Raw genomic sequence first — 27,981 nt, 5'->3', positions numbered from 1 at the left:
CGAGTAAGAATCCTCCCTCGCCTCGCTGTGTTCGCCCCGCTTGTGCTTCCTTTGTTATGCGTCTAACTCTGGTCCTGTGTCTCCAGCGTCGTAGGAGGCTCGCTCTGAGGAGAGGGCGAACGTGGGGCTAGCTGGCCACCTCTGAAGACGGTGGCACTATCGTCCCGGTGACTCCCGGCGGGCTCGAGCGCTCGCACTAGTCCGCTCGAGACTCCGCCTGCGAACCGAGAGCGACCATCGGACGAGAAATGTCGGTCGGGCTCAACATGCGGACTCCTCTGTGTGGGATGTACAAACTGTTCGCTGAACGTGTGCGAATCTGGCAGTGAGAGAGGTCGCGAGAGGTCGTGAAAGTGACTGGAAACGGTAGAGGATCTAGTGACGTCGGGAGTGGAGGATTGAAGCCGTGGTTAGATTGTCCCGGATTTGTCGAGGAATCCTCAGTCAGATGGAATCGTTAATCAAAGCATTCCTTGTCCGTTGCTTTCTTGGGTTACCAGTTGTGTAGACTTAACATATTGTTATTTTATATTGACGTCTGTGTGAGCCATACCCGTGTGAATACAACGAATATAATATTCGCTATATAAGCCTGGATATGTTATGCAGTAATGCTGGGTTTTTGCGGCATAAGGACAAGTTATCGGCACAAGAAGAAAACCTTCAGGCTTTCCGAAAATGACAATTTGACAACATATTTTCAGTACCTACATATATTTCCATCTTCGTTCTAGTTCAAGCTCCGACAACATTTAAATACTGAAACAATACCTACCTACCTAATGCAAATGTGGAAACCACTAGGTCAATAACAAGCCAACAATCGCAACATGCAACAATACGGTATGTGTACTGGACGAACAGTTAATGTAAATAACTAAAACGTTAAAACGTATACAGTCACCTTACCTGACTCTTGAGATCTAGTTGCAAAACAACTGGCGTAAACATAAATAAATAAGCGTTAGGTGCAAACAAAACAAGGCTGAACCATCTATCTGACCTCGGTAAAGCCTTCTTTACATGTATGGCCTCGGTAAAGCCTTCTTTACATGTATGGCCTCGGTAAAGCCGGTCTTAATTACCAAGAAGTGCATCCATTTCAGTGGATACAATAGACTGTTGGCCTGAGCGTTTTACTAGCAATATATTTCCCCAATTTCTCTGCCATGGCATGTCGAAGACTTACCTCTCCTAACTAGAGTTTCAGCCGACATCCCTCTTATAGCCGCCACAAGCGACATTTCTTCGAACAATATTCCCGCTGACCTCTCGCGTCTTACGGTGACGCCCCCGCTGACCTCCCGTCTCACAGCGAGGTAAGACGAAGGACGCCGGAGGCGGGCGTCTCCATCAGCAGCTTCCCCAGGCCCTTCAGGCCGCCGACCAGCACGTTCTTCTCACTGACCATCAGCCACTCGGAGAGTAGCGCTGGCCAGAGGCGGAGCGGCGTCGTCAGCGCGTGACTCAGACGGTGAGGGAATGAGGCGTAGTTGGAAGCGAGCACACCGTCCACCAGTAGAGTACCGTGCTCCGTCAGAGGCACGAACGCGCCTGGGGAATGGCGAGGGGCGTAAGGACACGTGAGAGCAACGCACGTGTGATTCCGGTTACAACGGGAAGGGCATCTCATGACGGCACAAAAATGAATGCATTGGATAATTGCATACAATCTTCAAGAAATTGTCCAGATATCACCCGTAGAAATGACTGCCCACCGGGTCTTACTCACCGGCCATGATCTTGTATGTAATATTGCTGACGGCGCTGTAGGCGGCCGTCCCGTTCCCAGCCTCCGTCAGCAGTTCATCACCCACTCGCAGCTCGCTGGCGAACAGACCCTCCGGTCGCCGCCGCGCGAACGTCACGTGATTGGCCGAGAGTCGCAGCAGGTGTCCGGAGACCAGCTGCACGTGCAGGTACTCCCCGGCGGCGGCAGGACGGCGGTCCAGAAAACCCAGCACCGTGGTGGGCACCAGAGATCCGCTGGCGTCCACTGTGGACGGAGATATTTGAGTTCAAAGCATAGGCGGCGGAACGGGGAGGGCACCGGGGCACCGTGCCCCCTTTGATTTTGGCATTTTAACATTAGCCCTATGGGCGTTGCATGGAAAGAATGGGACCAAAAGTCGGCAGTGCCCCCCCCCCCCCCCCTAATTAAAGATGTTCCGCCGCTACTGGTTCAAAGCACTGATGTAAAATGCAGCTGGAGTTTAAGTGTCTGAATCACATTTTAATAGCTCTATACCGATTTGATTTTTCCCTTTCTTTTTATGAAGCAGCAAAGCATTTTTAAAGAATCGCCAAACACATTATTCAGATTTTTTACTATAAATCTATTCTCCAGCGTTCTATTGCATTACGTTTAAGCGTCGCGACACTTTCCAAATATGTAATAGGTGCAGTTTTAATCAAGACAATACATATGCCTTGATTGCTTTGCCACTTATTTCGACGATGAATATTAGCCCACTCAGCGCGTAAGCTTAGCGTTTATCTCCAATATAGGTACTCGTACCCACCTACAGCTACAGCAATATCGTTTCCGCTCGGCGGGAGGTCCCTGCGGTGTGCCATTTTTGGCACTCGTTCGCCACTAACGAACCGCCCCGGATTAGCCTCTCGGCGGTGTCCGCTATACTGACCGGTCAGGACACGGTCTCCGGCGGTCAGCTGCGCCATGCCGCGGACACGACCGTCGGTCAGCAGTGCGCTGGCCGCCGCCGGGAAGCAGGATCCCCATTGGCAGTCGCAGCAGAAGGTGGCGTGCGTCTTGGGGCTGTGGCACGTGCACTCGCCGCGCTCTTCGCACAGCCGCTGCATCCTCCAGCGCTGCGGGCGGCTGTGCTTCTGCGGGCGAGACAATCGAGCTGAGATCGTACCGCGTGGTCCCGAGCAATAGTCGTAAACTATAAATAGCTAATAACCGTTTTCACGACGGGCTTTCCGGCGAATGCACCTGATTTGACCAAATCTGCACCTTATTTCTTTTACAGCAAATATCTTCATTTTATGAATTTATTTCAGTGTTTTAATCGATGACGCTCTCTGATAATACGACAAAGCAGGCATATGAGCAATTAGTGTAACCCTAGCTGATAGCTACTAAGAGACACACTGAACCTGATTTGACCAAATCTGCACCTGATCTGCACCAGATGTGCACCAAATGTGTACCAGATGGCCGTCGTGAAAACGGCTATTATATATTACATAATATATTATATAACACACCGCTGAATGCAAAAACATCGATGTGGTGTGGTCAGCAGAATCACCGGCAGCCTATTCTTCCGATTTCATGTCGTCACTGAATGGACTTGGTCAATGGTCATCACCAATGACTTTGGTAGAAACAACAGCTAGGGCGCTGCGCTGCTCCTTGGAAATAACTCAGCTTGTTTCTCATTCAGTGGGGTGAATACCATTGAATACCACTGAATAACAAATTTGTCATTGATACCTTCGCTACTGCAGTGCTGGTTATAGCATCAGCAATTGCCCTTAACGGATACTGAGTGACTGACTGAATAGCCCTTGTGACAGATGAGTGTAGTAGTTAGGGAAAATTGACAGCAAATGACACAAAAATAACACCTTTGAGGGCTGTATGCGCTTTCCTAGAAACCATCAGCAGATGCTAAAGCCTATATGTGTCTATCGTTAGATATATATGAAGGATATTTGTTTTGAATAGGTTCGCAGAAAAAGACAGGCAAGTAAAGTATCCATCCCATATCAAGAGGAACGCGGTGGTGACTGTTTATCCACCGGGCCGTGCCAACCCAGCCTACATGCGATCATCACTTCGGCCTGACTGGCCCTGGTTAGGGAGCCGCCCGGCAAAGTTTACCTTCAGAGCTGTCATGCGGTACAGTCTACCTACCTAGTCAGAGGTGTTATGCGGCACAGTCTACCTACCAGTCAGAGGTGTAATGCGGTAAAGTCTACCTACCAGTCAGAGGTGTAATGCGGTACAGTCTACCTACCAGCCAGAGGTGTAATGCGGTACAGTCTACCTACCAGTCATAGGTGTAATGCGGTACAGTCTACCTACCAGTCAGAGGTGTAATGCGGTACAGTCTACCTGCCAGTCAGATGTGTAATGCGGTACAGTCTATCTACCAGTCAGAGGTGTAATGCGGTACAGTCTACCTACTAATCGAGGTGTAATGCGGTACAGTCTACCTACCAGCCAGATGTGTAATGCGGTACAGTCTACCTACCAGAGGTGTAATGCGGTAAAGTCTACCTACCAGGCAGTCAGAGGTGTAATGCGGTACAGTTTACCTGCCAGTCAGAGGTGTAATACGGTACAGTCTACCTACCAGTCAGAGGTGTGATGCGGTACAGGCTTCCTACCAGTCAGAGGTGTAATGCGGTACAGTCTACCTACCAGTCAGAGGTGTACTGCGGCACAGTCTACCTACTATTAAGAAGTGTTATGCGGTACAGTCTACCTACCAGTCAGAGGTGTAATGCGGTACAGTCTACCTGCCAGTCAGATGTGTAATGCGGTACGGTCTACCAGTCAGAGGTGTAATGCGGTACAGTGTACCTGCCAGTCAGAGGTGTAATGCGGTACAGTCTACCTACCAGTCAGAGGTGTAATGCGGTACAATCTACCTACCAGTCACAGGTGTAATGCGGTACAGTCTATACCTACCAGTCAGAGGTGTAATGCGGTACAGTCTACCTACCAGTCAGAGGTGTAATGCGGTACAGTCTACCTACCAGTCAGAGGTGCAATGCGGTACAGTCTACCTACCAGTCAGAGGTGTAATGCGGTACAGCCTACCTACCAGTCGAGGTGCAATGCGGTACAATCTACCTACCAGCCAGAGGTGTAATGCGGTACAGTCTACCTACCAGTCAGAGGTGTAATGCGGTACAGTCTACCTACCAGTCAGAGGTGCAATGCGGTACAGTCTACCTACCTAGTCAGAGGTGTTATGCGGTACAGTCTACCTACCAGTCAGAGGTGTAGTGCGGTACAGTATACCTACCAGTCAGAGGTGTAATGCGGTACAGTCTACCTACCAGTCAGAGATATGATGCGGTACAGTCTACCTACCAGCAGATTCAGATTCAGATTTATTCAAAAGAAGTCCACTCACCATGGCTTTTCACTCTTTCACGTCAGTTACAAGTACAAAAAGGACGAATTTAGGCCACATTCACGTTCCACACGCATACCACTCATACATCAACTCACTCCGATCATCACTGAGGATCGACAGATCCGACGACCGCTCTGACAGCTCTACGGAACCCGGGCTCACAGGGATCTGCCCCTATACCGTTGAGCAGTGTCACGCCACGGTAACACATTCTCCGCCTACCGGATTCAGTGCGTATGTTGGGGCGGCTGAATAGATCGGCTTGTCTCGTTCTGTAGGTGTGCCTTTGGCTCGATCTCGGTCCAATAGTTCCACATAGGTACTCAGGCTGCTGGGTCACGATAACACTCGCCAGCGCACACACGGTGTGGTAGTCGATCAGCTGCTCTACCTTGAGCCAACGGAGCCGCTGTATCTCACCGCTAATATGGTCGAAACGGCGCTTCCCTGTCACTACACGGGCACAGAAGTTGACAATCTTCTGTACACGGCAGTGTTCGCCACGGGCCCCAAAATCCCCAGCCCAGCCCGGCCCGGGCCCATGGGTTCAGAGCCCGGCCCAGCCCGTAGCCCGCTCTTGGCAAATATTCCAAGCCCAGCCCGGCCCGGCCCGGCAAAAATAGCAATCTAGTTATTGTCTTAGTCTATTGCTATAATAAGCATGATTGATTACACTATTTTGAGAACAATTCAAATTGCATGAATATTAACATGGCAATCATGACTCCCTTCTTTTCAATGAATATAATCATTTCAAGCACCTATGGCACAAATTTTAACAGTAACAGCAAGCACCTCAGTCAATTAGGTCATGACAGATTACACACCTATAAAAAGTTTACATGATTATATTAACTACATTCTATGAGTAAAGTTATCTTGCAAGCTGATGTGTGTGAACATTATCATTCATAATTGGTGACTCTAATGCATACTTGAAGGAAGTATTTGCCACATACTCTATACTTCCCAGCACTTACCAGCAGAAAAAAAGCTTGACTTATGGGAATTGATGAATCTGTCTGGGATTGACCTTGCTGTTAAATTCACTCCATAGATGCTGCAATATCAAAAGCCTGAGAAAGCATACAAAATAGGTGACACTAACTTTAGCACTGTCTTCCAAAAAAAAGAGAAAATCCATCCATTTATCAGCAAAACTGATCTTATCTATTTTCAATTCACGCCCACGTGTCAACCAAATCTCTGTGGACAACTATCTGCTACTTTCCTTGCTATTTTATGTTAGGCTCTTTTCAAGATATTGATATCGCTAGCAGCGTAAGCAGAAAACATGGTGAACTTGAAATGTCATTGGGTACTTTTGCGACTTTTACGCATCATCATCATCAATCAAAAATGAGCGAACACTTCTTTATTGTCGCAGCTGCGGCAGGTAGCGATTTTGACCAATTGTATAATAAAACATATATGATCAAGTTTTTGTTTTGTTTTTCGTTCGAGTTTTCAGACTTCGTGATTTAGGTTTTATTTTTTATTTGTTTAATTTTGTTTTTCACCTTGATACTTACTTTAAAAACGTATTTATTTGATATACTGTTGTGTATATTACCTAGATGCCGCCACATAAACATAGGGCCGCCGCATGGCCGCCGCCATGATTGCAAATTTTGTTGAGAAGGGGCTGGTTTGTTGTGACTTATTTTGACAAATTTATGGACATTTAAAGAAGCTTTCATCGCGAAATACTCTGTAGAGTTCCTCGTTACTTACAGTGTGTTTTGTGAGTATCCTTTTAAGGTTCTGTTCGTTAAAAAGCCGTCGGTGAAGGAAAAAAGACTGTGTTGGAATTGTCTCACTATCGCCATATATAAGTGTTAAACTTAATGTAGCCCTGTGGCCCATCATTGTTGAGTGGCTTCTTAGTTTTTGGAGTTGTAGTGCTAAGTAAGTTATTCTGATGACTACATTTTAACTTTTATTACAAACTAATGATGCTAGAGATTCTCTGATCTTTTTGGTTGCGGAATTTTTATGAAAACCCTCCTATGTGTGACATGATGTGATAGGTATTGGATAATTCTCAAGATTCCCAAAATTCAATATCAAGTAGGTTTTCTTTCACATTCCTTAAATTTGGTTTAGTTTTTGTATTTTCCCAGTGGGTTTTGTTTGCATCAGTTTCCAAATTTTCTTAAATTGACATTAGTCGCAAAACCCATAGTGCACAAAGCTCTTGGCCCGGCCCGTCCATAGCCCGTTAACTAATGATATTTGGGGGCCCGGCCCAGCCCATAGCCCAGCCCGGCCCATGGCCCGTTGGGCTGGCCCGGCCCGTGGCGAACACTGGTACACGGTCGCGCTGGGTGACTCCGCATGAGCCGTAGACGGATAGGCAGTAGACGGATAGGCAGATTGCAGAGATGTAATGCGGCACAATCTACCTACCTAGTTAGAGGTGTTATGCGGCACAGTCTACCTACCAGTCAGAGGTGTAATGCGGTACAGTCTACCTACCAGCCAGAGGTGTAATGCGGTACAGTCTGCCTACCAGTCAGAGGTGAAATGCGGTACAGTCTATCTACCAGCCAGAGGTGTAATGCGGTACAGTCTACCTGCCAGCCAGAGGTGTAATGCGGTAGTCGGTACAGTCTACCTGCCAGTCAGGTGTAATGCGGTACAGTCTACCTACCAGCCAGAGGTGTAATGCGGTACATCTACCTACCAGCCAGAGGTATAATGTGGTACAGTCTACCTACTAGTCAGAGGTGTAATGCGGTACAGTCTACCTACCAGTCAGAGGTGTAATGCGGTACAGTCTACCTACCAGCCAGACGTGTGATGCGGTACAGTCTACCTGTTAGTCAGATGTGTGATGCGGTACAGTCTACCTACCAGTCAGATGTGTAATGCGGTACGGTCTACCAGTCAGAGGTGAAATGCGGTACAGTCTATATAACAGCCAGAGGTGTAATGCGGTACAGTCTACCTACCAGCAGAGGTGTAATGAAAGTCAGCAGTTTGCCACCAGAGGAGCATTGCGGCACAGTCTACGTAACAGCCAGGGGTGAAATGCTTCACAGTATGCACGTTGAGCTGACAAGTGACCGACGATGTATATAGGTAAATGCGCTGTAAGTATGTACCTACATATATTTACAAACGCATAATGATAAATGGGCTTAGTTGCATATTCATCCGTTTCCAGCCTTACCCGTCGCTGTCTGGAGATAAGGTCAGCTTCACCCTCGTCTGTGACGTCCGTCTCCAGGAAGTCCGGCCAGCTGTGCAGCGGAGTCTGGTCCCCGTCCTCGTCCAGTCCCTGTCCCTGCTGCTGCTGGTTCTGCTCCTGTCCCGACTCCACCGGCTCCTGTCCCTGCTCCTGTTTCTGCCCCTGCCCCAGGTCCGCTCGCGGCTGTCGGCGCCAGTACCAGTGTCGCTCCCACACCGGTCGCCAGGAGCGCCACGAGCTGGAGTCACCCCCGGGCGCCAGGTACGGCCAGTGTCGGTCGTAGATGGTGGCGCCCGGCGGCTCCGGCGTCTGGCTGATGTACGCGGCGGCTCCGGAGAGCAGGACAGCCAGCAGAGGCAGCAGACGTGCCGGGGAGGGCATACTGCAGAGCGGCGAGACTGCACCCTGAGGGGAACGGGGCGGTGCAGCCACAGTAGTAGGTAGGGCTAGGGCGACCTGCAGTCGGGTGCGATACTGTCCGGCTGCGATTGTGACAGCAGCTCGATTAGATTAGATTTTTTTCAAGCGTATTCGGATGGTCAAGCACGTTTCCGAAGTTGAACATCGAAACTGAAAGAAGGTAGCACGTTTTATTGCGTGCCAGGCACATCATTGATTTCTATGGTTTCAATTTCGCTATTAATATCTGGGTCCGTAGGAAACAATAAAAAAGAATATCAAAGGAATGTTTTAATATCCTTTCCAGAACACACAACCCTTTTAGTTATGAGTGTAAGTTGTAACTCGCCTTCCTTTTTGGATCAAGAACTGGGGAGCGGTAAGTCGCGATACGTGCGCAGTGGAGTAATTGCAGCATTATATTGTCAGCTAAGTAGCGTGAGCGTGCTCACGGCTGACGCACCTGCCCCAGGGGGATATTTGACGGCGTTAGCGCTCAACGCTACACCAGAAGCCACTCTGGAAGGAATTGTCGGCAGTCTTAGCCATCACTTTCATTAGTTACGGAGCTGCAGATCCCTGGGGAGACAGGCCGGACAGTGCTGTCTCCGCCCAAGTAGTGGTTTATCATGTCTTTGTTACGTTACATTTGATTTAGCGTGACTTACGCTTTCTCCCGCTCTGATGCACGGCAACCTTACAGATAGACAGAACAGAGGGATTGGTCCAATTATTACATTACAGCTTTTTGTAACATACCTACATCTGCCATCATTTTCCTATATGTAGGTCCCCGTCCAAGGATTTTTCACTCGAATAGGCACTCAGCAGGCAAGAGACGATTCATCAGACATTCTTGAGCGAGAGGTACGCAGTTAACCCGCGCCACTCTGGGGAGGGGGGTTAAGCACCCCTCCAACTTGTCGGCGGCCACATCTTATCGCACATCTTTTCTGCACATACTTTGAAAAAAAAAACAGACTAAGGTCAAGCAAGGTCAGGTCACCAGGTCACGTCAAGTGACCTCGCCTAAAAAGCTCCAATGCCTGCCATAGCTACACTGAGTGACCGATCAACAGTAGGTATGTAACTTTTAACAGCAATTGATAAGTATAACAGCATGTACCTACAAAATGTATATCTCGGAAATTTAAATCGTTGGTCTATAGTCAGGTCAGTTTTGCAACCTCTCTATTATACCTAAGTCAATGGGAGAAAATTGAAAGGAGCCTCTTTTGGACGAAATTCATTCTTAACACTTTTAGATATCGAAGTACACGTCAATATGACACACTGAAGCGGAGAATGGCACCCGTGACCCCTTGTTATGTCCCTGAGGACGGTCATCTCAGGTCACGAATGGTATCTAACAGTTTTCCGCGAATAACCTTTGATAAAGGCACGCTAGAGCGCTGAAAATGCCTCAGTGTTCATCTCGATAATACAGATCGACCGATATGCAGCATAACCTTTCCAGTTATGTCATGACCTTGACCTGAGGTCAAATTTTCAAGTTGACCTTTCGAGGTCAGCTTATAGTTCATTCGATGCCTCTTGACGAAAGGAACACGATACTGCTTAAAGTAAGCTCGTGCAAGTTTTGAGTCAAAAGTTATTGCAAACAAACCGTTTCCGTAAAAAACGTCTATTTTGGCAGTTTTTATCCCCGCAGGCTAAACCGTTGACTTAAAGTCAAATGTGAGAGATAAGTACAGAAAGACCGTTGAAATAGCCGTCAAATGCGCTTTTCTGCGGCGCTGTAGCTCCGTCCGTTCCTGAGCTATGTGCCGGTTTGTCGAAAATTATCGAAGTTTGACCTGGGAAGTGGCGAAGTTTTACTTTCCGTGACTTCTGGTGACCTGACCTTTGACCTTACCTAAAAAACGACTGAAGCAGTTTCTTCGTGATTTTTTTTTAAAGCTCGTTCGAACGCCGCCTATGGCGTGTCGCTATACGTGGCCCAGGAGCCGAGTTAAAAGGGGGATGTTCAACCCCCAGCAGGACGTGGAAATCCAGGACCCCAGCGGGGTGGGGTAAAGTAGCAATTTAGTACAGACCCTTAGCCCGCGCCGGACTGGGGGAGTTTGAACGCCCCCTCCCCAAATTCTAACCTGGATTCTGAGCCACGTAGCGACGGGTAGTGAGCAGAATTCTGAAAAGCATAAAAAATCATGAAGAAAGCAATTCAGTTAATTTTTAAGGCAGGTCACTAAAGGTCATCAAAGGTCAAATCTCGCCAATCGACACTTTTTGACAAATCGGCGCATAAATCGATAACGAATAGAGCTAAAGTGCCGCGGAAAAGCGAATTCGATAGCTCTTTCAAAGCTATTAATGAGCAATGCTTTACACATGACCTAAGGTCAACTGCCTCTAGAGGAAGAACACTTATGGATGCTTTTACAGTAAATGTTTTTTGCAATAACTTTTGGCACTAAACGTGCAATACGTTCATTTTACCGGCATCCTGTTCCTCTCGTGGAAACGCGTCAAATGATAGGTGTTAGTTAGCCTAAAAATTTAGTTTGAAAATTTGACATAAGGTCAAGGTCATGACCTGACCGGAGGTCATCTTGCCCACCAGTCGATCCGTACCATCAAAATGAACACATTCCATGTTTTTACCACTCCAAAGTGTTTATCAAAGATCATTGCCGAAAAACTGCTATTTACCATCCATGAGATACGATGACCTCAGAACTATGCATGGGGTCATGAGTGTCCTTTAAAAACGTCACTACCTATTCAATTTTCTCCCAATGTCAATGTTTATTCCGCCTGTATACCAGTCGCTCGGATAAGTTCACGTTGGGAGAATGCGACGCCGAAGTGTGGCGTGCCCACATAGTCTGACGCCACCCTGATGACCTGCGAGATCGGCCTTCGTGACCCTGCCGCATGCCCTTCCCCCCTCCCCTGCCACCTGTCCTGAAAATCGCTTTTACGTTAATCGTTAACCTAAACTTAAGGTAATGTATTTAGTGACCTCAAGGCTGAATCCAAACTAGGAAATAGAATCATGGATCCTCTGGGATAAGCCTAAATTCAGAGTTCATTTGTTTATTAGTGTTAACGGGCGCAGGGCAGGGGGAGAAGGGCAGTCCCACAGTTCGACGATGCCATTTACAAAGGCAAGGTTGTTGTCGGATTGAAGTTGGATGTTGGTTCCATTTCCGTGACGGTGTTTGGTATGAATGATCTTTGGAATGATGGCGCGTCGACTGCGGTGATCATTTTGCGCCCATTAAATTCAGAGTTGTGATTTAATCCGGATCCATGGTTAATCAGGGGCCACTGACGGTGCTCCCATAGTCGATACCACTGGGCATTGTGAGTATGACAACAAGTATACGAACAATCACATTCAAATGTACGTTACACTAACCACTAACCAATCAATCGCAAATACAACCGTTCTAGAAACAAATGCATTCTTTATTATAATATCACCCGATTAGTAAAGCAAACAACATCACAGCACTACCTCCCCCGTCTTACCTGTCTGGTAATGGGACGGTGCACAACCGACGTCTGCCGGCGGCGACGTCCGACTGACCGTCCCTCCTACCGCTGACCGCCCGCCCCGCGCCGTCGCCGGGTCCCCGGAGGCGCCGCGCCTTATCCCACTGCCAACGGCGACCGATCCCGAGCGAGACGCGTCCCAGTGCGCGGGGTGAGTCGCACTCGGTGATGGTGACACGCACACGCAGACGGTGAGTCGGTGGGACCGGGCACAAATGGCACGAGACAGAGCTACGGCTAGCGACACGAGGCTAGTCGTCCTTACTGGCAGTCTTTGATGTGCGGCAGTTCAATACGGCGAGTTTACATGGCATCAAGTTTAACGGGCTCGTGACTGCATTTCGAATTAATGTAACGACAGTGCATAGAATCACAAGCCGAATTCGGCATCAACACGTAAAGGCGGTCCAACAAGACCTATCACTAAGTAGGTGGGCAATCACATGGCCACAGAAACGAGCTCACAAGACCCAGGACTGAGCTCAGAAGAACCACTACTGTGCATAGTTGAGCCAGGACTGGGCTCAGACAAGCCATGGCGAAGCTCGGATGAGCCAGAACAGAGCCCAGATTAGCCAGGTCTGAGTCAGGGGAGCCGTACTGAGCTCCAGGAGCCACGGCCAATTAACTGCTCCTGTCGCCTCGGTGTACAAACGGTCTCCGACCGCCTCGACGGAACTCCATCGTCCCTGAAACGGACGGACGGGGGATGAGCAGCTGTCCATAAAGGTGCAGGGCGGACGGGAGGACGGCGGGAGGGGCGAGCTGCTGTCGAACAGGGCACAGTTAGCAGGACGGGCCGACCGAGAGACAGGGGATGGGTAGCGGGCACATCGTGTGGGCCTGCAAGAACGTACAGCCCTCTGCAAACTGCGTAGTAGGTATTCTTTTTTCGACAAGAACGAGAATAATGCGAATACTATGCTATCGGTCATTCGCAAATCGTAACAGGAAGACACGCGAGACTCCGCACCTTAGATTGGCATCATCACCGTATTCATTTTCCTTCTAGTTCAGCAACAAAATCCAAAAGCTTATATTTGCCCCCAAAATAAACTTCTGCATTTTGTTGCCACACAAGGCGTATAATTTGTTTAGTGATACACCTAATCGAAGGAGTGGAGCATGGGGCATCTATTTGCAGTGAGTTCTGACCGACTGATAGCATAGCCTCTGAGTTATTACCGGTTTTGTCGAAAAAAGAATACCTACCACGCAGTCTGCTGAGGGCTGTACAACATGACGATCATATGTACTGGTGGCTGGTGGATAAGGTAGTTCCGGGACGGACTTCAGTTCTTAGTTGACATATGCGTCATTATTTAGAGAGATGCAGTTCAAAATGCGGTGGTACTGGCGTTGCGAATAGCGTAGGAGTTTGTTGTGATATTTGACATTTTTGGCAAATGTCAGACAAATAGACGGCTTTAGCTGTTCGTGTTAGCAAAGAAATGTCCGCTGAAACAGATCGTGGGTCCGAATTGGATGCAATACAAGTGAAGTCATTTGTCACTCTGGAACACGTATTGCCAATAACAGGCAGCACAATGAAACTGATCGTTGACAGTGTGTCCAGACAGGGTCGCGATTGCACAGGTCATTCAAAAGGCATCAACGTATATGGCCTCTCATGGCTATTTTGAAGTACAAAGACATGACAACCTATTTTTGTCGAGGCCTTCTGGATCCGATTCAGTGCTTGGACAAAATTGCCTTTCGATACATTTCAGCTTTTGGACGGTAAAAGTGGTATATTGAGGTCAAAGCCTGGTGGCGAATGAAGAATCAAAGTGCAAGTATAATAACCAAAGTCGCTATTGAGAGAATCGAAAGGCGACTACGTCTTTCGGCACTTTAAAACAAGTTTAACTATTTCCACGTTGTTGGTTACAAACACGCAGAACTACCAAAACGTGCATAATAAGTACCACACAATACCAAAACAAGATTCAAACGAGTGAAAGTGAAAAAGAAAAGTTGAAATATACATAGAGATATACGGAATGCAGGGGTACTTTCGACCCAATCCTCGATAGGTTATGAATAAATACCAGCAAGTCATGAATCAGACTCTGACCGACAGCCACCACGACTGGTAAGTGTTCGCTTCTCGAATGGCAAGTCTTTGACGCATGACGTTCCTCTGCGAAATGATCACCACGCCAAAGGGTCACTGCTCACTAAAAATACGTTACAAAAACACTCCAAACAGCTGCCTGCTCACCATCCTCCCCATTCCTGTGACAGTGACTCATATGATATCACGCAGATACCCCAAATCACGTGATCTATCAAAGTCCCGCCCACCACGTGTCCCGTGTCAATACGTAACGCTGCGCTGAGGCACGTGACATATCGCCGGGTCCCGGCGGACCCATAATTAGCCCCAGGGGAGTGACCGGGCGGTGGAACATAACGATGACCCACCAGCGTGGGTGGAAGGTGTGAGCGAAAATAGCCACCGCGCGAGACGACGACCCCAGCTAAACGGAAATGCCGCCACCGACAAGGAAATGCGGTCACCTGCCAGAAGCGAGTCTAACTGACGACGGAACCAGACAAGGAGGGATGGAGGGGATGGGGCAGGGGTCGATGGCGCGGGGGATGAGTCATGAGGGGGACGCTGGACGAGTTGGATACAAATGATAAAAGCAGAGAATGAAAGACACGGTGATCAGCTAGATTGAGTTACTTTGTTACGTCTATGAATTTCTTTCGGGAAGTCAAATCAAGACTACTGATTTATCGTAAGCTACAGACGTGCGTTGGTTTATACAAGTGTAAGCAGCCTTCAAAACTTGCAGTTTAATACAAATGATATCACCTCACCCAGTCGGATGTTTTTTCCTCTCTCTAGTCTAGATAACACTCAATCTGGCCTAATCCTGAATAACTTGAATTATGTTTTAATTAAGACGCTACTTTTAACCCGCGACCTGGTGGGGGGGGGGCTATTTTTTGCCCCCCCCCCCCCCTCTAGACTTTTCGATATATCTCCAGAACCGCTGCGCCGATCGTCACCAAACTTTCAGTACCCTCCCGGACATCAATTTTACACATTGTGACCAAAAATTTTTCCAAAGGCTATGATAGGTTGGCCGGAAATGACGTCAGAGTGACGTCATGTTCTGCCGTTTTCGACCCAAAAAAAGGGTTTCGCGGGAAGAGCTGTCAGGCCTATAGCTTTGCAAATAAAGAAAAATGATAAGGACATAAAAGCTGTAGAATCGACAGGGCTACAAAACTGCTATCTCGGATTTTTTAAATTTTTGGATTTTGACCCCCAAAAATCAAAAAATATTTTTTTTTTGGATATAATCATCGAAAAATCCAAAAAGTTTTTTGAATTTCGCAAAAACCGGAATATATGTGATAGTCCTTACCGCCTTCCATCCACATACCACATTTTAGATTGATGCTTCTTTTTTTGGCGAAGTTACAGCGAAAAAACTGTTCAAAATTGATGACGTCAAATTTTCAAACTCAATTTTTAGCAATTCTAGACCCCGTAGCGCTAAACAAAGACCACCATTAGACTCCCCGTGACGAGCTGCATCGAATCAATACCCATTTTATGCAAAAATATCAACTTTAAAATTTGACCTTTTTTGGCCTGACCTTGACCTGACCTTGACCTGAACTTCACCAGAAAGTGACCTAAGCCATACCTGATAGTCTTATAACCAACACCATTGAGTTGGAAATGAAAAATTGGCCATAAAACATGCATCACACAACCTTAGTAAAGTTGGGCTCATGTGACCTGACCTGTGACCCTTGGTGACCTGACCTGTGACCTGACCTGGTATTGTCAGTGACCTCTAATAGCAACATATCTACTAGGCAACTGACGCCCTATCGCTGAATCTCGACAAAATGCGTTTTCTTCGGTGTTATAGCGCATTCCCTAGATGACCCGTGAACGGTGAAACATGTCATCTTTGACCTGACCTGTGACGTCATCAGTGACCCCGAGGTCAATGAAACTTGGTTTCCCTCGACAAATTTGACAGGCCTTTCGAACGCCGTTTGAATTTTGCGGATCCGTCCAGTAGTTTCGGAGATACGAGGGGGGGGGGCAAAAAATAGCCCCCCCCCCCACCAGGTCGCGTTATAAACAGACCCCACCAGGGCGCGGGTTAAAGTGTACCGTAAACCAGAGCAACTTTGGTCCATCGGTGCAACTTTGGTCCACCGTGGAAAAGATACTTTGCTGATTTTTTAAAAAATCCATCGTAATATTTGGGACATTTTTTCATGCAGGCAATTTAGCCCAATATGTGCCCTAACTATGTGTGAACAGACCTGCTTTTGTTATGTGACCTTGACAGCAGCAGAATTTTTATAATAAAAGCCTTGATTTTGGCGCAAAAAACAGAAGTTGCTAGGATGATGTAAGGAGCGGAACTGGTAAGAACTGGAGCGACACTGGCTATCTAGACAGTAAGTAGGTACATGAGTTCTCCAAAGGCTTAGAGGAAGAAAACCCCCATTTTCTTTTTATGGTCATTTTTTAGGGGTGGTGGTCAAAGTTGCAAGCACTTTTTCCGTCAAAATGCTACAACTTTGGTCCACCAGGAAATCATTCTTAGGAAGCTTCTCATCACTATAGCATACTTTTTTCGTCATTTATGACAGTCAATGCTAGAAGTTATTGATGTTGATAGTCGATTGGTTATGCTGCTGCGTCTATATTTCATTTTTAGCCCTCCAAATCCAGATTATTTCCCAGCCTGTTGTATTCCATACCTATCCAATATGATTTTGGCATGGATCATATTAGATCAATATGATCCAATATGATCCGTGCCATGGAGCAGTTTGGTAATAGGTTTAAGTGGCCTAGGGGCATGATGATATTCTTACCTACTCATTCAGCGATGTCATCCGCAAGCTCCAGCCTCCCATCCCGGTTGGCACCCGTGGACAATTCACCTTCATTTGTTAGAGAACTGTCAAGTGACTTCTGAAGGTGCTGAGTTTTGTGGTTCTTACTCAGCCGCTCATTTAAAAGCCAGAGTGCTCATGTGATTTTACTCCATCCAAAGCCCGGAACAGCCGTTCACTGTGAATCTGTTGCCCCATTGTAAACCAGTGTTTCTGTGATTGTTTTCAGCCAGTTGAAGTCCTGGTGTGTCAGGATATTTTTTAAAAGAACTTATGTGGACCAAAGATGCTCTGTAAAATACCATTTTATTCGTTAGCATTGAATAAAATAGGATTATAATCAGTGGTACAAAGTTGTAAAACCCCTCTACAACTTTGACCACTTGTTCAATAAAAAAAAATAAAATAACTCAAGATGCTAGCATTCTTTTACTCTAGAGCAAACTGTTGACAAAGGTTGTAGCTTCAACCTTGCAAAAAAACTAGCCAGATTGGACAACAATTAAAAAAGATATTCAACAAAAACCTAAAAAGTGGTACAAAGTTGCTCTGGTTTACGGTATCTTTTGTAGAACAGATATAAACAGGTTAGGGATTTAGAATTACCTTTTGTAATTTGACGGAATTTCATTCATTGAGAAATTTTTCTTTGAAAGTGCGACATGCTTACCTTAGCAATAGCATCGATCACAAATTGCCTCACCAGACAAGACGTTTGAAGAGCAGCAAAGCTTTTGAGTAGCCTATTCACGTTCAGTAACGGTTCGCCTGACAGGATAGATTGCTGGACAAATTCTACGCCCACGTGTATCCACCCGGGACAACAGTAATAAAGGTCAGCCTCGCCTCCCGGATCCTCACAGATAAAGTCTAACCCCTGTCATCTGCAAAAGTGCCCTCGCGGCCACTTATCCCTGGAGGTTGGCTCGTTGGCAACCAAGTCTGCCGCGTATTATCGAGATCGGCACATTACCGATTGGGGACCGGCTATAATACCCCTCGAGGGATGTCTCACAGAGAGATAAGAAAAGGGGCGTGAGCCGGATATGCCTGCAGAATGTGATTGAGGTCGGACTAGCCGAGGAGCAGACCGCGGGGTACACTATCGGGCAGACGGAAATTACAGATTGAGAGAAGGATGGCCAATCATGGCTTTGATCGTTAAACCAATCTTCCGGTTAGAGACGTGTCTGGAAAATGTGCTTGACATCAAAAGTAGCGGCATGTGTCAAAATATTAAATAACTCGTCATCTAGGGCGATTTCGATGCGTGAAGTCTAGAAACAAATGAGTGCGCACAATTATTTCCTTACAGTATTCCAGGCATGACAACGAACTCAAATCAGGAAAGCCCTGAGGAACAAACAACGTAGAAGAACAATAGTCCAAGTAGGTCTACCCCGCAACCAAACCCTGAAAACGGTGCCCTGGTGGCTGGTGTATGCCGCACACGCCTGTAAGTTCCCTGATCTGAGCTCACCTGTGAATGGCACGTCATCCGAGTCGTCCCCTGGCCGGCCTCGTGGGCGTCCCTTGACGGGGGCAGTGTCCATCCACTGCCGCTGCCCCTCCGACTCGCCACCGTCCTCGTACCCCCGCTGTCCGCGGCCGCGGGGCCCGCCGCGCCGCGGCCGGTCCTCGAACTGGTCCCTGTCGCGCGCCTGGTACCCCTGACCGGCCGGCCGGCCGCCGCTGTACCCTTCCTCCCTGTCCCGGTCCTGCCGCTGGAACCTGGGCGGCCGGTCATCGCCGTAACCTCGTCCTCTTCCGCCCCGACCGCGGCCGCCTCGGCCGCCGCGGCGGTCGCCTCGAAATGACTCGCTATCGTTCCGATAGGTGTCGCGGCGATCATCTCGGTAGGTGTCGCTGTTGTCGCTCCGATAGGTGTCGCGGCGGTCACCCCGAAACGACTCGCTGTTGTCGTTGCGACGGGTGTCGCGGCGGTCACTTCGGTGGGTTTCACGGTGGCCACTCTCATAGTCGTCACGGCGATCGTCTCGGTAGGACTTGTCGCGGCCCCCGTCATCCCGATAGGTGCCTTGGTTACCACCTCGGTAGGACTTGTCGCGGCCCCCGTCATCCCGATAGGTGCCTTGGTTTCCACCTCGGTAGGACGTGTCGCGGCCCCCGTCATCCCGATAGGTGCCTTGGTTTCCACCTCGGTAGGACGTGTCGCGGCCCCCGTCATCCCGATAGGTGCCTTGGTTACCACCTCGGTGGGACGTGTCGCGGCCCCTATCACCACGATAGCTGGTGTCACGGCGGCCACCCCGATCTTCATAGTGATTATCCCTGCGATCCCTGCGATCACCGCCGGCCTGTCTGTCCCTGTACGCGTCGTCGCCGTTCTCTGCGCCGATGTGCCGTGAGGGCCGGTTACCATACCCGAACTGATCGTCCTGCTCTCGCAGACTGGCCGTGTGTCGCTTGTGACTGAAGAGGTTCGACGTATCTGACTCCTCGAAGTCCTTATGCCTCGGCTCTTGACAGGGTTCCTCGCTTTGAACAGGAGTCGACGTCGTCTCCTCTTCCTCCTGAAAAAATACAACTTCTGAGCAATTACCATGAAAAACGCCCTACAGGTCGGAAATGCCTTGCTACTATGTATAATTTTATTTCTAGCATGTACGATATTTAAAGTCAATGTGTATTGCACGGTAGATAAATAGCATGAAGGGATGATTGCAACTCTAGGAAATAAGCTATCGATTTCGAGAAAATTTCACTCAGACGTGAAATGTGCATTGTGCACGTATATACAATAAACCAACCAAAAGGCAAATAAATCGTACGCTGTGAAATACTTGAGGTAACGTAATACGCAAATTTCGGACACATGTTTATTGTGTAAGTCCAACCCAGTTAAGCAAAGAGGCGTTACAATACCAACAGAATGTACTCACGAATCCGAGGGGTCGCATGTTGGCCGTGAACACCTCCTCGTAGTGTTCACCGTAGTCGACAAAGTTGACCACGGCCGTCCGCTCGCCCACGGAGACGATACGCGCCAGGTACATCTGCAGAGAAACAACAGACATACCTACATTGGTGAACGGAGAACATAATATGCCGACCAACAAAAGGCACTGGAGGTCACTTATCGAGCGCGTCGTGTGGCAATGCCTGTTGTTTACCGAGAGGCATCAAATGAACAAAACTATGGTATCCCCGAGAGAAAATAAGACACATTTCTGTGAAGAACAGTTTAAGAGTTCGAAGAGATGGGCAAAATTGCGGTATACTAAACGTTTAACGTTAAAAAAGTGCAATTAGTGTGAGGAAACTGTTAAGCTGGTCTCTGAACAGGCCATCCGCCAGGACTCACTCACCTGTTTATCCTGCCAGTAGGTGGCCAGACACATCTCTCCCTCTGTGTACCGGTGCTCGGGGGCGGCCGCCGGAGCCGCCGCGGCCGGTACCGCGGCCGGAGCAGCCGCTGCCGGCTCACTGTCCCCCTCCGACGGCTCGCCACCGGCCGCCTCGCCGCCGGGCAGGGCGGGGAACTGCTGACGGTCCTCCGAGTACACCTCAAACCCGCGGCCGACCGACGAGGGCCGCTCGCCGGCCGACCAGGTGCGGAAGTCGCCGCCGCCGCCGGCCCCGCAGCGCCGGTCCCGCGCCCGGCGACCCTCCACGAACTCGTCAGAGGAGACATGCGGCCGCTGGGGGCCGCGGCCGCCCCGCCCGCCGCGGCCCCGGTCACCAGAGCCGCCGTCCGAGGCGCCCCGGTCACCGCCGCGGCCAGAGCCTCTGTCCGAGCCGCCGTAGCCTCTGTCAGAGCCGCCACGACCCCTGTCATAGCCTCTATCCGGGCCACCACTGTAGTCTCTGTCTGGGCCACCCCGACCAACACCATAGCCTCTGTCTGGTCCACTGCGATCACTGTAGCCTCTATCCGAGCCGCTCCGGCCCCTATCATAGCCTCTATCCGGACCACCGCGGCCACTGTCGTGGCCCCTGCCGCTGTCGCTGTAGCCTCTGCCTGGTCCACCGTGGCCTCTGCCGCGGTCGCTGTAGCCTCTGCCTGGTCCACCGTAGCCTCTGTCACGGTCGCTGTACGAGTGACCGCCGGTGGCGCCGCCGGGCTCGTCGTCGGGGGGTGTCGGGGCCCGGTTGGAGGAGGCTGTGAACGAACAGGGACACAGTGCTGTCAGTCGATTTCGACGTAAGAGCGAATAATAATTAATAAATGACTTTAGGACGATGCTCTCCGTGTGTTTAAGACAGCAGTGGTAGCCATGATAGGAATGAATACGCATATAAATGACCGAAATCCCAGTGATAAAAGTAGGTCTGATACACGAATACACAAAGCGTAGACTTGGAATCTGATCTGGTAATCAACCACAGCGGCAAGAAAGGCACAGCATCAAACAAAGAGACGCCGAAACATACCTGACGAGTCGCCGCCCAGTTTCTGGCTGACAAAGTCGAGCAGTGTGATGGGTTCGCTGGGGCGAGTGGAGGGCTCTTCGTCCTCGTACCTGTCCCGGCCCCGGCCGCGGCGGCCACCCCGTCCCCGTCCCCTGCCCCTGCCGCGGCCCGTGTCGGCGTCCGAGTCGTCCCGGCCGTCGCGCCGCGCACGGTACCTCTGCGGGAGGGGGGGGGGGGGGGGAAGTGAGATCAATGTATGTCAGCCCCCCCCCCCCCGCCTAGTGTGTAGCGGGATACGCAGTGCAGTGCGCACGATATGATAGCCACTAGCCAGAGAGACTGGATAGAGGATGCACGACGATCGACACCGAATACAAAAGAGATACTAAACAATACAAAACCGTTCTCTTGCCGTTAGTAAGATACAAGAGTAACTGACCGATTGATCTGTAACTGAAATGTGGTGACGCAGAAAGAAGAAAAATGTAATAAAGTTTGCACCGAAAAGCATAAACATATTTCGATCCAACGTGATGTGAATTGTGATCAGCACGAGGCGGGTCGATCAGCCAGCCTGAGGTTGGCCATAATGAGAGTCCGTACCTGGAGGTTCTGCAGGGCGCGTCCCACGTCGTTGCCGGTGTAGCGGAGCGCCGCCTCGGACTCCTCCTGGGTGAATCCGGCGCCCATTAGCGTCTGTAGATTAGCGTCCGTCATCTGAAGTGGACAGAGGTCAGCAGTCAGCAGGGTCAGCACGGGTCAGCACGGGTTAGCGTAGGTCAGCGATCAGAACGAGTTAAATCAGCTCACGGGACACCAAGGCTCGGGTGAACTTGGATATGATGCCTTTTTAGCCCATTTGTCATTGTGCGGCGCATGAGTAACAGCTACTTAACTCCGACCAAACATGTCATTTGATGTCATTTCGTAGCCAGTACCACTCGCCTGCTTGGTTCCAATGTTTGTACCCAATACCACTTTCTGTTTGCCCCCCACCCCCACCCCCGAATTACCGTTTGCACCACCCACCTGTTTGGTTCCTCCACCGAACTGTTTGTACCACCCACCTGTTTGGTCCCTCCGTACCCGGTACCACCCACCTGTTTGGTTCCGCCGCCGAACTGTTTGCGCCCGGCGCCAGTTCAGTTCCTCTGTACCCGGTACCACCCACCTGTTTGGTCCCTCTGTACCCGGTACCACCCACCTGTTTGGTTCCGCCGCCGAACTGTTTGCGCCCGGCGCCGGCCACCTGCGCGATCTGAGCTTGCCGCTGGGCCTCGAACTCCGAGTCCACCGGTGTCTCGCTGACACCGGCCAGTGACTGTACGGGACACGGGTGGGGTCAGAGTAGAATGGCAGCAGGTGATAGTCAGGTAGATATACGAGATACTGCACTCAGGATACGCCTCGCTCTGACGATGGTAATCAGTCGGTTCCCGATGAAATACACTTACAGCACAAGAGCGGCTGAACACAAACCGTAACGTTTCTGTAGCTACACAGCTGTATCGGCACAGCAAGACTGCACCCTGTACAGCTCCCCTATCAGTTGTGCACTGTACAGTTGATAAAGAGCATAACACTTATCAGAACTGCAAATGACAATAAACGTGAACTCGTGAACTCACGGTCAAAGCTGCACACATCAAAGCCACCCACCACGCGATAACTAAATCATGAATGAATCACACGTCCCGGAAACCACCGACCAACCGCCCGGTACGCAACAGCGCAGCTCAAAGTCCGTCTCACAGACACACACGGACCTGTCCGATGGCGTAACCATCCTCCGACACCAACGGTCCTTCGACGCCCACAGACCGCCTGTCTCCTACACCAGAAGTAACTCACCTTGAAGTCTTTCTCTGTTTCGTGGGCCTTTGAGATGCTCTTGCCGAACGGTACCCAGGGCGGCGGTCCACCGGCCACCCCGCTCGCGGGCCGCAGGTGCTGGGAGGCAAACGCCTGCAGACAGCGACCCAGTCGAGTCAGCAGGGGAGCGGGACGGGGCTGGGGAGGGGAGGAGAGTATCGGTGATATGGTAGGGGGATGGGGGTGCCATGACACTTGATACAGGGAGATCACATTGCAGACCAGTGTCGTAGTGACCTGACCTGGGTGAGCCGCACGGTCAACACGTCTAGGGGTATTTAGAGGTGTGCGTCAAAGGTGCAAATCGATATCAATAATAATGGAATGGAAGGGCATGCATATCGTAAATTGTATCTATCGGAGTGATGCGTTACTTTTCGAATGATCGCGAGCATTTATGTACAAGTGAAGGATAAATGATGGTTTTCACTCATTATAAACAGATACGAGTATATGCCGGTATGTATAACCGCATCCAGCGATACCACCCATACCACCCAGGACAGGATCGTTCATACCATAATATTGTCCGAGTCACTCCAGTTCCCACACTAGCCCCAGCTCCAGTCCCACACCATCCCTTCCACTTCCCTGCACACAGCACCACCCACCTTGTTCATGGTCCACTTGTCGACCATCTGCTGGACAGTACCGCCGATCACCTGCAGCGCCTCGTCGGGAACCAGCAGGAAGCCGCTACACACGGGTACCGGCTGCCGCAGTCGTACCTTGGTGCCGGGCGGCGTGCGCAGGCTGAAGCGGCTCCACGGCGGGTCCGTCTCCAGCGCCTGCAGGACCATAGGAAGACGTCAGACGTCGGACAGTCGGTAAAAAACAGACACGAAATATGTGGTGAAGAGAAGTCAAACAGATAGTTTGAAAATGTCCGCTCATAGTACACCGTAGAGTAAAATGCGGCAAAGATCCCAAACGTGATAACGGAGCTGAGCACGTTACTGACTGTGCACTGTGCAACATAAGTCCGAGAGAGCTTTCTCTGCTCTCATGAGTTCTCTGCAGCGTTCTTTATCTCTCCTTCCGGCATTGAACAAGGCTCATCCACCGCTACACCGGATACAAACGAATAACGAACGGGCAGCACAACACGAATTACCCACAGCTGCGCCGTCGGAGGGCAAAACGCCAGCCAGTCACCACTCTATTGTGGTTACTTGCTAGGGCCGGCCTTGACCGTGGTTATCCGTCGTCCTACCCATATGGTCGCCACCAGCAGACGTCACATGGGACCGTCAGTCACGCCACGTACTAACCGTGACGGTGGAGGCGCCGTCACTCAGCGTCACGCGCAGCAGCCGCGGCGCCGCCTGGCTCTCCTCGTTGGTCTTTGGAGCGGAAACGTTCCGCACCTTCTGTACTTGGAGCACACCATCGATCGTGACCTGGCGAGAGGTCAGAGGGTGTGAGGTCAAAGAGTTAGGGGTGAATGATGACCAGGTGGTGACCTGAAATGGTGAATGGTGAAATCGAAGTAGAGGTCGCTTATTCTATGGTGACTTCTGTAGCAAACTCCAGATGAAGTGTTCCATTTTTTTTTTTTGCATGTAAATATTAGGTATCAGGATAAGGGATATGTGCAATAGTGCATCCAATTAGTGTTTCAAGTCTGAAATTGTAAACCAGCTGATGAAGCACATATCATAACTAATCTTTGAGATTACTTTCAGCTTGTAGCAACTGCAACATGATGAGAAAGGGAAGCATACATATGTGTCATACCAAATAGACTAAAAGGAACTACATAGTGATCAGAATCTATGTAGGCATTTTAAGCAGGTGTTACACAACTGATTAGGCACATCAAAAAGCAGCAATCAACAGTGCTGTCTAGTTCGCTCTTTGATGCTTACCATGTCCTTTTTGCTCCAATTCTCTGGGATGTGGCATTTTCCATATTCCCTTATATCTGTCTGAAAAATGAGTTAAAAAATCAGTCATAAAAGCTTTGAGCTTAACAAGCTGCATATCATAAAACATGCCTAAATATTCTACCTTCCACCAACAGTGATTTGTGCAGAAATCAGAATAGAAAGTTGCATACTAAGAGATGTACCAGTGTATATAGCTGTAAAGCTGTTCTGGCCTCTTGGACCATCCTATCCAATAGCCTTACATGATAATATGAGTGCCAATCTAACTGCCTAATCCAACTAATTACCCTCAAACCTATACCTAATTTGTAAATAACATCTGTATGTTATTCCAGACTCACATCTTGAGCTATCTTTATTATCTCAGACTCTGAGAGTGTCTGTCCTCCAGAAAGCTTCTTCAAACCAGCTTCAGTCATATACCTGAAACAGAAAATAATTAAGTACATCACCATGTATGTATATTTTGCAACATGCTTTGAAGGAGTGGAGTGGACAATAAAAAATAATTAGGTACCTATCTGAATGCTCAGACCCACCTATCAGCTACAAGTTAAAAGGAATTTTGTACAAAATGCAAGACCTATTAACAAATTACCTAGATATATACATTTTGATGACTCTTAGACCTCAGTCTCAACCAGAACAATGAGAAAATCTAAAAAGTCTAAAGTAGGACATGCAATGATTACTTCCCTCTTATTTCATGAAACAGAATTCATGAACTGTTTAACAGGAATTCATACAATAGGTACCTAGGCAGGCAGCCTTTTATCAGACAACCAGAAAGTGCCACCTGGTGGAGGGCACCTGTGGACGTGGTGCAGGTGCGGGCTGAGAGGCCAAGGTGCTTGGCACTTGCAGAATATGCTACTCCATATTTATGATAGAACAATCTGGCATTACAGCACATAAAATAATATATGCAGGTTTAAATAAAGTCATTCCAATTTCCAATTAGGTACATACCAACCAAGCTTTCTGAGGTTTTCAATATCTGTGGCCATTGTTGTTCAATACTTCTTTCAGACACCTTCCCCTTCCCCCTTCTTGAAAAACTAATTTATGATGCTATAGCATGTGGCAGCAGAACAGGTCACTTCACTTAGCCAGCCCTTGTACTCGGTAGGTACACCTGTGGCACACTGCACCAACCTGAAATAGGGAAGGGGTTCTACTTGTTTCTCATGGATTTTTTCATTGGGTGTACATGTTTTACAAAGTTGAGGTAGAACAAGCTGAACAGGAATTGTAGTTGAAGTTGATAATTGATTGGTACCGGTACCATGACCATGCAAAAAAAATACGTGACATCACCATTGGACTCTTCGAAAATATTAGCTCAAGTTTGCATATCAAGCGAAGAATCGAATCATAAGCGATTCTTCGGTCATAAGCGAACTTCAGGTTAGAATCACACCTAACTACAAAAATATTTGACAAAAAAAAAATAAATTGCACACACAAGGTCCTATATCAATATACCGAGGGGTGTTCACGGGCACCGCACACTGCTGCGTGCGCTGTGTGCGGTGCGTCCAGCAGGCGTGGGGGTAGGGGATGGGTAGGCGGCTCTGACGTCACGGCTGCGTGCGGTGGACGGTCCGCTGTGGCCAGTCCCGACCGGCCACAGCGGTCGCTGTGTGCGGTGACGGAAGGCTGACGTAGGGACGCAGTGGGCGGAGCTTGGAGGCTGTGTGCGGTCCGACCGCACACAGGACCCGTGAACAGCCCCGACTGGAAAAAATGCACGCTTTCGTCGAGAACTCGAGCGTAGTTGGGCGTTTGCGCCGAAAATTTTCGGCGTACTTCGGCGTAAATCGACGGCTTGCGCCGAAATTTTCGGCGTACTTCGGCGTAAATCGCGAAAAAAACGTCAGGGGGTGGCACCAATCCCCCTCGGCCGGCGAGGATTAAATGTCTTCGGGAGTTAAACATCTTAAATATCACTTATCTTGTCTCGTGTTCGTCTCAGGGTATTTAAGTCATGTTCAGTGAACCTCATTGTGACTCTCCCACGGCGGGAACAGTTCACCGGTCGAGAGTGAGGTTATGGATTGTCGGATTCCCTAGTTCAGATAACGTATGCTATCGTGTGCGTATTGACCGTTGTGATTCCTGTATTTCCGGCGTGTGGTTTGCGAGCGGACGCTGGCAATCGGTCCCGCGTGGCCTGGTATCTGCCCGATCCCATCGGCCGTGCTTGCACCACGCCTGTTGAAGGCCCCGTCAGGCGTCAGTCACCGGCTGCGGGCTGGGCACTACTGCTGATCAGAGCCGGGCAACAAAATAAAGGTTACGTTATGGAACATGCCAGTGAGTTTGTGAGTCAGGAGATTTTGTGATAGCGAACGCTGGTGCTCGGTCCCGCATGGCCTGCTGATGTCTATTGTCTGCCCGATCCTGTCGACCGTGCCAACAACCGTCTGTAGACAGTAGTCACTGGAAGACAGCCACACACACACGCCAGCCCCCCCCCCCCTTCGACGAAAAGTGCGTGGCTACAGCCTGCAGCCATCAGTAAGCCTTGAAAATTTTCGGCGCATGATGCATGGCTTGGTAAAATAATTTCGGCGCATAAACCCTTGCGCCGAAATTTCGGCGCATCACCTCCGCCGAGAACTTCAGCGTAGTGGAGGCATTTTTTCCAGTCGGGTGAACAGCCCTCCGAATATACCCACGCACGCCCACCACACACGAACCACACACGAACCTCCCCCTCGCG

The 27,981-nt window shown here is 49.3% G+C and overlaps 3 protein-coding genes across 4 annotated transcripts in view; 1 reads left to right on the top strand and 2 right to left on the bottom strand.

Annotated features, from left to right (window-relative positions):
- LOC122371993 (serine-rich adhesin for platelets-like) overlaps positions 1–586 on the top strand; it is a 35,211-nt gene extending 34,625 nt beyond the window's left edge. Inside the window, exon 8 of the mRNA XM_043348815.1 lies at positions 87–586. Coding sequence (XP_043204750.1) covers positions 87–131 — 45 coding nt within the window. The 3' untranslated portion in view covers positions 132–586. The remainder of the gene's footprint in view (positions 1–86) is intronic.
- Positions 564–12,223, bottom strand: LOC122371991 (desert hedgehog protein-like). The gene is made up of 5 exons (XM_043348813.1): positions 12,211–12,223; positions 8,296–8,718; positions 2,646–2,850; positions 1,733–1,996; positions 564–1,554 (listed from the first exon to the last, which is right to left on the bottom strand). The coding sequence occupies exons 2-5, from the start codon at positions 8,692–8,694 to the stop codon at positions 1,310–1,312; spliced, it is 1,113 nt and encodes a 370-aa protein (XP_043204748.1). The 5' UTR covers positions 8,695–8,718; positions 12,211–12,223; the 3' UTR covers positions 564–1,309.
- On the bottom strand, positions 12,127–27,955 carry LOC122371990 (tudor domain-containing protein 3-like). 2 transcript variants are annotated; one of them, XM_043348811.1, is made up of 15 exons: positions 27,938–27,955; positions 26,226–26,411; positions 25,598–25,679; positions 25,236–25,295; positions 24,639–24,767; positions 23,979–24,155; positions 23,347–23,460; positions 22,700–22,816; positions 22,099–22,212; positions 21,517–21,712; positions 20,451–21,244; positions 20,025–20,138; positions 19,172–19,655; positions 18,602–19,117; positions 12,127–12,923 (listed from the first exon to the last, which is right to left on the bottom strand). In XM_043348811.1, exons 2-15 carry the CDS (start codon positions 26,261–26,263, stop codon positions 12,859–12,861), a joined length of 3,000 nt encoding a protein of 999 aa, XP_043204746.1. In that variant the 5' UTR covers positions 26,264–26,411; positions 27,938–27,955; the 3' UTR covers positions 12,127–12,858. The 2 variants fall into 2 exon arrangements, with proteins under 2 accessions (XP_043204746.1, XP_043204745.1); XM_043348810.1 differs by having other exon boundaries at positions 18,602–19,655.
- Between the last annotated feature and the right edge of the window lie 26 nt (positions 27,956–27,981).

The sequence above is a fragment of the Amphibalanus amphitrite genome, unplaced genomic scaffold (genome assembly GCF_019059575.1).
Source record: "Amphibalanus amphitrite isolate SeventyFive unplaced genomic scaffold, NRLGWU_Aamphi_draft 001304F_arrow, whole genome shotgun sequence".
NCBI classification, from domain to species: Eukaryota; Metazoa; Arthropoda; class Thecostraca; order Balanomorpha; family Balanidae; genus Amphibalanus; species Amphibalanus amphitrite.
The sequence above is the reverse complement of the archived record's forward strand: the minus strand, read 5'-3'. Positions and strand labels throughout refer to the sequence as shown.